Source organism: Hemiscyllium ocellatum, unplaced genomic scaffold, assembly GCF_020745735.1.
Source record: "Hemiscyllium ocellatum isolate sHemOce1 unplaced genomic scaffold, sHemOce1.pat.X.cur. scaffold_783_pat_ctg1, whole genome shotgun sequence".
Lineage (NCBI taxonomy): Eukaryota > Metazoa > Chordata > Chondrichthyes > Orectolobiformes > Hemiscylliidae > Hemiscyllium > Hemiscyllium ocellatum.
Genome location: NW_026869233.1, coordinates 134116 through 143287, shown reverse-complemented (window position 1 = coordinate 143287; position 9172 = coordinate 134116). Strand labels below are relative to the sequence as shown.

General features: G+C 54.6%; 1 protein-coding gene across 1 annotated transcript; it reads right to left on the bottom strand.

Moving 5' to 3' along the window:
- Positions 1 to 4746: 4746 nt before the first annotated feature.
- Positions 4747 to 8469, bottom strand: LOC132814282 (interleukin-17C-like). Its single transcript, XM_060823468.1, has 3 exons — positions 8320 to 8469; positions 6268 to 6509; positions 4747 to 5716 (listed from the first exon to the last, which is right to left on the bottom strand). The coding sequence occupies exons 2-3, from the start codon at positions 6492 to 6494 to the stop codon at positions 5470 to 5472; spliced, it is 474 nt and encodes a 157-aa protein (XP_060679451.1). The 5' UTR covers positions 6495 to 6509; positions 8320 to 8469; the 3' UTR covers positions 4747 to 5469.
- Positions 8470 to 9172: the final 703 nt, after the last annotated feature.

Here is a 9172-nt window from a genome sequence, read left to right as displayed (position 1 = left end):
GCGAGCATGAGAGGTACAGTTAGTAAGTTTGCAGATGACCCCAAAATTGGAGGTGTAGTGGACAGCGAAGAGGGTTACCTCAGATTACAACAGGATCTGGACCAGATGGGCCAATGGGCTGAGAAGTGGCAGATGGAGTTTAATTCAGATAAATGCGAGGTGCTGCATTTTGGGAAAGCAAATCTTAGCAGGACTTATACACTTAATGGTAAGGTCCTAGGGAGTGTTGCTGAACAAAGAGACCTTGGAGTGCAGATTCATAGCTCCTTGAAAGTGGAGTCACAGGTAGATAGGATAGTGAAGCCAGCGTTTGGTATGCTTTCCTTTATTGGTCAGAGTATTGAGTACAGGAGTTGGGAGGGTCATGTTGCGGCTGTACAGGACATTGGTTAGGCCACTGATTATTGCGTGCAGTTTTGGTCTCCCTCCTATCAGAAAGATGTTGTGAAACTTAGAAAGGGTTCAGAAAAGATTTACAAGGATGTTGCCAGGGTTGGAGGGTCTGAGCTACAGGGAGAGGCTGAACAGGCTGGGGCTGTTTTCCCTGGAGCGTTGGAGGCTGAGGGGTGACTTAAAAGAGGTTTATAAAATCATGAGGGGCATGGAGAGGGTAAATAGACAACGTATTTTCCCCCTGGGGTGGGGGAGCCCAGAACTAGAGGGGCATTGGTTTAGGGTGAGAGGGGAAAGATTTAGAAGTGATCTAAGGGGCAACTTTTTCACGCAGAGAGTGGTACAATTGCAACATTTAAAAGGCATCTGGATGGGTATCTGAATAAGGAGGGTTTAGAGGGATATGTGCCAAGTGCTGGCAATTGGGACTAGATAAGGTTAGAGATGTCTGGGTCAGCATGGACGAGTTGGATCGAAGGGTCTGTTTCCGTGCTGTACAGCTGTATGACTTTTTATATCTTTCTATTTACTACACCCCTGTCTAATAGTTCCCAGTGCCCCTAAACGGAACCAGCAAATCTCCCCGCCAGCAGAGTGCCTCCTTTCCAGCTCAGATGAAAACCATCCTTTTTCAACAGGCTTTTTCAGTCCCAGGTTAAAGCACAGCAGGTCAGGCAGCATCCGAGGAACAGGAAATTCGACGTTTCGGGCAAAAGCCCTTCATCAGGAATAAGGAAAGTGTGTCCAGCAGGCTAAGATAAAAGGTAAGGAGGAGGGACTTGGGGGAGGGGCGATGGGGATATGATAGGTGGAAGGAGGTCAAGGTGAGGGTGATAGGCCAGAGTGGGGTGGGGGCGGAGAGGTTAGGAAGAAGATTGCAGGTTAGGAGGGCGGTGCTGAGTTGAGGGAACCGACTGAGACAAGGTGGGGGGAGGGGAAATGAGGAAACTGGAGAAATCTGAGTTCATCCCTTGTGGGTGGAGGGTTCCCAGGCGGAAGATGAGGCGCTCTTCCTCCAACCGTCGTGTTGTTATGGTCTGCCGGTGGAGGAGTCCAAGGACCTGCATGTCCTCGGTGGAGTGGGAGGGAGAGTTAAAGTGTTGAGCCACGGGGTGGTTGGGTTGGTTGGTCCGGGCGTCCCAGAGGGGTTCCCTGAAGCATTCCGCAAGTAGGCGGCCCGTCTCCCCAATGTAGAGGAGGCCACATCGGGTGCAACGGATGCAATAGATGATGTGTGTGGAGGTGCAGGTGAATTTGTGGCGGTACCTCCACATTGAACTCCAGGGTGGAATCCTGTCTGGTCCAGGCGACTTATCCAGCTTCAGGCCAGTCAGTTTTTCTGGCACCTTCTCCTTGGCAAATGGCTCCCCAACCCATCTCTGCCACCCTCACCCATCTCTGCCACCCTCACCCATCTCTGCCACCCTCACCCATCTCGGCCACCCCCACCCATCTCGGCCACCCCCACCCATCTCGGCCACCCCACCCATCTCGGCCACCCTCACCAATCTTGGCCACCCTCACCAATCTTGGCCACCCTCACCAATCTTGGCCACCCTCACCAATCTTGGCCACCCTCACCCATCTTTGCCACCCCACCCATCTCTGCCATCCTCGCCCATCTCAGCCACCCTCACCCATCTCTGCCCTCCTCACCCTCTTGAAGGTCTTGCTGGATCAGGTTAAGGGTAAGTCAGAGAGGTTCCACAAGTACGAGGAGAGAGAGCGAGCAGATAGAGAGAGTAGGGCCCCTTCCCCTCAACCAGACGGCCTTTGTACTGAACTATAGGAGATGGGGACAGTATCCAATGAATATTTCACATGAGGTTTTACTCTGGAGAAAGCGATGGAAGCGAGAGGACTCAGGGAAACAGGTGCTACAGAACAGGAAATACACAGGGTGGGGAGATCTCCCGGGCCTGATCTCGCGGACCCCAGGATGTTGTGTGTGGGGAGGGGGTTAGGGAGGGGATTGTGGGAGCCCTCGCAGGAATATTAGTACCATCTCTAACTCCGGGTGACTGGAGAGTGGCTAACGATGGGATGGAAGGAGAGGTCCGGGAACCTGACTTGGATGGTGGGGACGTTGCTGAGGGAGGGGGTGATTCCGAAAGGTCGGATTTATACTGGGGGGGTGAGGGGGGATAAGGAACGATCCGGGATAGTCAGTGTGGCTTTGTGCTGAGGGAAATCCTGCCTCACAAAGTCCATGGAGTGTTTTTTTTGATGAGGGTGGAGTGGTCACCATCACGGAGCGAGACCTTCAGGAAAGCCTTTGCCAAGATTCCACACGGCACGCCTCAAATTAATCCCGTGGGATTCAGGGAGAACTTGCCGATCGGATACGAAATTAGCTTAACGGCAAGAGACCGAGATGGGAGGGTTTTTAAAATCCGATGGGGGACCTGTGAGCAGCGATATTCCGCATGGATCGGTGCTGGGTCCACAGTGAACGGTCGGGATGAGAATGGAAGGGGTAGAGTTAGTAAGTTTGCAGATCCCCCCCAGGGTCAGTGGGATAGTGGGCAGTGATGGCGGTTATCTGAGATTGCAAAGGGATCCTGATCGATTGGGTCAATGGGCCGAGGAGGGGCAGATGGAGTTTAATTCGGATCAACGTGAGGTGCTGCATTCTGGGAAAACACACACGGTCAGGACTTATCCCGGGCCCTGGGTAGGTGTTGGAGAACAGGGGGACCTAGGGGCTCAGGGACACCATCCTTTGAAGTCTGTGTCACAGGGAGACCGGGAGGGGGGTGAGGTGTTGGAGAACAGGGGGGACCCAGGGGCTCAGGGACACCATCCTTTGAAGTTACTGTCACAGGGAGACGGGGAGGGGCTTAAGAAGGCGTTGAGCACACTTCCCTTCATCACTCTGATCCTTGGAGTCCAGGCAGTTGGGGACGTCCCGTTGGGGTTGTACAGGACGTTGGTGAGGCTCCGTCTGGGAGACTGTGTCCCGTTCCGGTCTCCCCTGTTACAGGAAGGAGATGATTAAACCGGGAGAGGGTTCAGGAAGAATTTACCAGGATGGTGGAGGGTTTGAGCTACAGGGAGAGGCTGAACAGGCTGGGGCTGTTTTCCCTGGAGATTCGGAGGCTGAGGGGTGACCTTATAGAGGTTTATAAACCCATGAGGAGTATCGATAAGGTGACTGGCAGGGGTCTTTTCCCTGGGGTGGGGGGTTTCAAAACTTGGGAGCACATTTTATAAGATGAGGTCATTCTCCTGCCTTTGTATTCTTGTGACAATTCGGCAGAAAAAATGGGGGCTCTATTTAAGTAATTTTTAGTCATTTTGCAATCTAAAGTAACTGCGAGATTGTGCTCTGTGAAAATAAATTTGTTCAGTCTGACCAATCTCCTCGGGTACTCGGTAACATCACCAGAGTACCTCAGAGGCCTGTGGTCTCTCTCTCTCCCTCCTTTTAAATACCGGCTTCCTCCTGTTCCTTCCTTCCCATGAGGCTCCTCTCCGCGTTGTCGACCCACTCAGCTGACAAAATCCTTTTGCCGATCCTGTTTGCCGTCACGGGTTCAACTTTTCCCACCCCATCCGGCAAATTTCACTGCAGCGCGCTGAATTACCTCACTGGCCCGGGGTGGTTGGCCGGGCCCAGCATTTCCCTCCTCCATCTCCCTCCCTGTCTCCCCCCACCCTTGATAAGGCGGTGGGTGAGTGAGCTGTCCCCTTGTCCCTCTACAGTCCACGTCCCGGAGCGTTAGACCCACCATCTCCCTCAGGGAGGGAGCTCCAGGATTCAGGCCCAGGAAGGAACGGGCCCAGGCGGGATGGGGAGGGGGGGGAACACGCAGAGGGGGGGCTGGTGTCCCTGTGTATCTGCCCCCCCACCGTCCCTCAGGATGGACGTGGCCGTGGGGAGGGTTTGGGGAAGGGGCTGTCTGAGGAGACTCGGGGAGTTGCTGCAGTGAGTCCTGTAGAGGGTACACACCTCTATCTCAACGGGACCCCCCCCAGGATGGTGATAGTGGGGGGAGGGGGGATTCAGTGATGGTAACGCCATTGAACGTCAAGGGGGCGATGGTTAGATTCTCTCTCAACGGTAACCTCCAGGGTGGTGATAGTGGGGGAGGAGGGGGGGATTCAATGACAGTAACGTCATTGAACGTCAAGGGGGCGATGGTTAGATTCTCCCATACATGGGTGTAGTGTTTTACCTCACTGGTGGGAGTTTGCTGAAAATCAAGTCCCATTATTTCTGGCATTGTCACAACAGCTGAAGATTTCCCGAAATAAACCCCCCCCTCCCCCCCGACCTGCCTTTCCAATCTGAACAAGAGAAACAATGAAAAATAATAACAATTTATTACCAATAATTACATCTTAGCCACAGATAAACCATTATTGAACATCAATATCTTTCTCGACTCGTTAAAAGTCTCACCCCTTTTTACAAAGCCCGCCCCCGACACAGACAAATCGACCGACGCAAGGAAAGATTGGTGTTCGGGATGTTAGGGAAAACCGAGAAGGTCGTTCGTTCAGCGGGCACTGAAATGCTCCCTTCTGGTTTGCTGCTCTCCTCCCCAAGTCCTGTTCCCCACCTGCGTGTCAGAGACACAGTGCAACGTGGGGAACTTGGCAGAAACTGTGGTCCACCCCTTCACTCTCACCTGGACAAATGCCCAGAAAAATGCCCGAGCGTCCCGCTGGTTTACAGCTCAGGAGAAAAGGAGGTGGCGGGGAGAGCACCAAGCCAACTCTGATTGGCCACGGCACGGGCGCAGAGAAAGGAACGGGGTTCGGCTGCCCGAACCAAGTCAGGGTAACCATTAGCACGCTTGAGATGATTTAGCCAAATGCTCTCTCTCTCTTTCTCTCTGCATACCATCACGAGGAACTCTGAGCTGTATTTCCATGCGGTGCTTCCCAGGGACGGTCCTGCTCCCAGAATTCTCAGCTCGGGATCAGTTCCAGACAGATTCAGGGGTAGAGAGTGAGAGAGAGAGAGAGTGGCAGAGGGAGAGAGAGAAAAAGAGGGATAGCGACAGAGTCAGGCATGGAGGTGCAGTGCGAAAGAGAGAGGAAGGGAGTGGTGTGGGCTCTCCTGCCCAGTCAGTGTCTCAGGCGTCTCTGTCTAACACAGGTACATCCGATGGGCACCTCCTGAGTTGTCCTGATCAGCTGGATTGTTCCCCCAGAGCGTCTTCGGTACCAGACCTCCATGGTGTAGGAGAGGGGGATGGAGTCCAGCTGGATGCGGATATTTGGGGAATTCTCCATCTCCGGGATCCGACAGTCCTTCCACAGGCACTGGGCCTCTCTGATTTTAGGTGGGTAACGGTCAGGGTCCGTACAGACTCTGGAGGGAGGGAGGGCCAAGGGACAGTCATTTCAATCCCTCTCTCACACACACTCACTCACTCACTCTCTCACACACACACACACTCACTCACACTTCCACACACAGTCTCTCTAATGCACACTCCCTCTCTCACACACACTCACACTCACACACACACACACTCACTCACACTTCCACACACAGTCTCTCTAATGCACACTCCCTCTCTCACACACACTCACTCACTCACACTCACACTCACACACACACACACTCACTCACACTTCCACACACAGTCTCTCTAATGCACACTCCCTCTCTCACACATTTTCTCTCACTCATAAACTCAAAGCTATACACACTCTCTCTTTCCCTCACACTCTGTCGCTCTCACTCACACGCGCACGCACACACACACATACACGGTCTCTCTGTGACACACACACATACAGACTGTGTGTCTCTCTCTCTCTCTCACACTCTCACACACACACACACACACACACACACACACACACACAGCCTGTGTTTCTCTCCCCCCCCCCCCCCCCTGTCTCCCTTCCCCTTACCTGTATTTCCAGGGAGACAGAGAGAGGGAGCTGTAATCCTGGGGGGTCCCTCTCTCCTCCACACATCCTCGCGATTTGCTCAGCTCCGAGTCGAACCCGGAGAAATGGGCCCGAGCTTCCGACTCGGAGATGGGGACGGGTGGGAGCTGATGGTTCCCTCTCTGACTCCGGTGGTACCTGTGCCTCTCACCCTTGGCACAACAGAGCTGATCGACCAGGGGCAGCATCACCAGGAGATAGCTCTGGGTGGGAACAGGGAGACAGTGAGCCAGGAGCTTGGGAGAAGGTCTGTAGCTGCCTGTCGTCTTGCTCCTCCCGCCTGGACCTGTCCCTCTCTGTCTGTCTGTATCCAGCTGTCTGCTTGTATCTGTCCGCCTGTAGCTCCTGTTCCTTTCTGTCTCTGTAACTGCCTGTCCTCTTCCTCCTCCTGCCTGGACCTGTCCTTCTCTGTCTGTCTATATCCAGCTGTCTGCTTATATCTGTCTGCCTGTAGCTCCTGTTCCTTTCTGTCTCTGTAACTGCCTGTCCTCTTCCTCCTCCTGCCTGGACCTGTCCCTCTCTGTCTGTCTGTATCCAGCTGTCTGCTTGTATCTGTCCGCCTGTAGCTCCTGTTCCTTTCTGTCCCTGTAGCTGCAGACCTGCATCTGTCTGTGTCCAACCGGGTTTCTCTGCTTGACAGGGTTGTCTCTCTTTGTCGATCTGTATTACTGCCTCAGCTTGTCTGCCTGTATTTCTCTCTCGGCGTCACACTGTCTGATTGTATATCAGTGGGTCAGTCCCCCTCTCTGCCTGTGCCTGTGCCATCCTGAATCCCTTCTCCCTGTCAGTGTGAACCTGTATATCTCTAACTGCCTGTACCAAGCTGTACTCTTCCTCTGTCGGTATTTTTCCCTGTCCGTCTGTACATCCAGTTAACCCCCACCCACCCACAGTCTGTTTGAACCTGTATTCCTCTCTGCCTGTCTCTGTCCCTCCTGAACCCCACTCTGTTAGTGTCAAACTGTACCTTCCTCTGTCCGCCTGTACCACCCTGTACCGTCACACCCACCTGCCTGTATCAACATGCCTTTCTCTCGCTGTCTGTATCTATTAGTGTCTGTCTAGGTCTGTTTGTCTGTAACTCTGTTTCTGCCTGTCTACTTTGTCCCTCTCCATCAGTCAGTCAGTTATCCCTCTACCTGTATCCCCCGGCTTTATCCAAACATCTCTCTCTCTCTCTCTGTCCACGTCATCCCCGCTTCCCATCATCCAGCAAAGATGAGGAGAGAAGGAGAGACAGAGAGAAGGAGAGACAGAGAGAAGGAGAGACAGAGAGAAGGAGAGACAGAAACACACACAGAGAGGGAGAGACAGACAGAGGGAGAGACAGAGACAGAGGGAGAGACAGAGACAGAGGGAGAGACAGAGAGAGGGATAGAGGGAGAGAGAGGGATTGAGGGAGATGGAGAGGGATAGAGGGAGAGACAGGGATAGAGGGAGAGAGAGAGAGAGGGAAGTGGAGGGAGAGAGAGAGAGAGGTAGAAAGGGGGTGTGCTGGCTGAGAAACAGGCAGTGAGCAGGGAGAGAGCGGTCTTGCCCGTTTGCTTCCTGGGCTGGGAGGTTGGTTCCCAGCCATTTTGTCCCTGGGCTGGGGGAAGGTCCTCAGTGAGGCTCTGATGAAGGGCTGGGGATAGTTGGTCACCTCTCACTGGTCTCCTTCCACACAGACCCCCCCATTCCCAACTGGGACAGCCCATCCTAACCCGGGACAGCCCATCCCAACCCGGGACAGGTCATCCCAACCCGGGACAGCCCATCCCAACCCGCGACAGGTCATCCCAACCCGGGACAGCCCATCCCAACCCGGGACAGGTTAAACAGAGACAAGCCCGGGAATTCCTACAGGTCTGGCCCTTCAGCCCGGAACTCCCATCGATAAACAGGTCAGTTGGGATCCCATTTACCGACCGGTGAGCAACAGGACTGGGAACGCTACCCACCCACCCCCAACAGACCCAAGACCCAGGGACAGTGAGCGGGGACCGACACACCAGCCTTTCACCGGAGACTCACCGATGGTGTTACCGACGTAACCTCCAAGACCAAACCCACCACCAACACAGGAGTGTACTTCCCACCCGATCCACAACCAGAGCTCCAAATCTGATCAAGGAGAGAGGGATAGAATGGCCAGGACAGAGGGAGTGTGAGAGAGAGAGAGAGAGAGAGAGAGAGGGATAGCGACACTCCGAGAGACAGGGAGCTGCTGACAGAGGGGAGATTTGAATACAGAGCTCACTGAGGTGGGGAATGCAAAGCAGAGAGAGAGAGAGAGAAATACCAGCCCTTCCCCCCATCCACAGCCCTGCTATCCCCCGACCCCTGGGCCATCACTCCATTCCCAGACACCAAGCTCCTCCTGTCTTCCCCCTTCCCTGAGCCCCAGTGACCAGCAGAGGGTTCCTGGATAGACCCCGTCCCCCTCCGTCCCTCCTCCCCCCCCCCCCCCCCTCGCCCCGGGAGGGACTCTGAGGGACACTCACTGTCATGAGGAGCTGCATCTCGAGGCTGGGGTGCTATCGCTGTCTGCGGAGACCCCTCTCTCTCTCTCTCTCTCTCTCCCTCGCTGTGTCCCGTTCCCCTCGCACTGAGCCAGCGTCTCCCCTCTCCCATCAATATTTAAACCCTCCCTCCCTCCCTCCCTCACTCGGTTTGTTTGTTTACTCCTCCTCCTCTTCCCACGGATTCGGAGGCGGAGGGGCAGTTCGGAAAATCCCTCGATTTGCCTAGGAGATTCCGTCCTCCCCGGCAACGGTTGCTAGGCTGGTCAAGGAGAGGAAGGGAAGGTCCTGTACAGGGGCGTGGAGAGAGGGTGTCACTGGGACGGAAGGAGGGAGGGAACGAGGGAGAGGGGGGAGGGGGGGGG

Excerpts from the sequence above, each read along its gene's own strand:
- LOC132814282 (XM_060823468.1), bottom strand. The coding sequence starts at position 6,494 with ATGCTGCCCCTGGTCGATCAGCTCTGTTGTGCCAAGGGTGAGAGGCAC. Across the intron at positions 5,717-6,267 it reads CTGTCTCCCTGGAAATACAG|AGTCTGTACGGACCCTGACC; the intron begins GTAAGGGGAAGG and ends CCCTCCCTCCAG.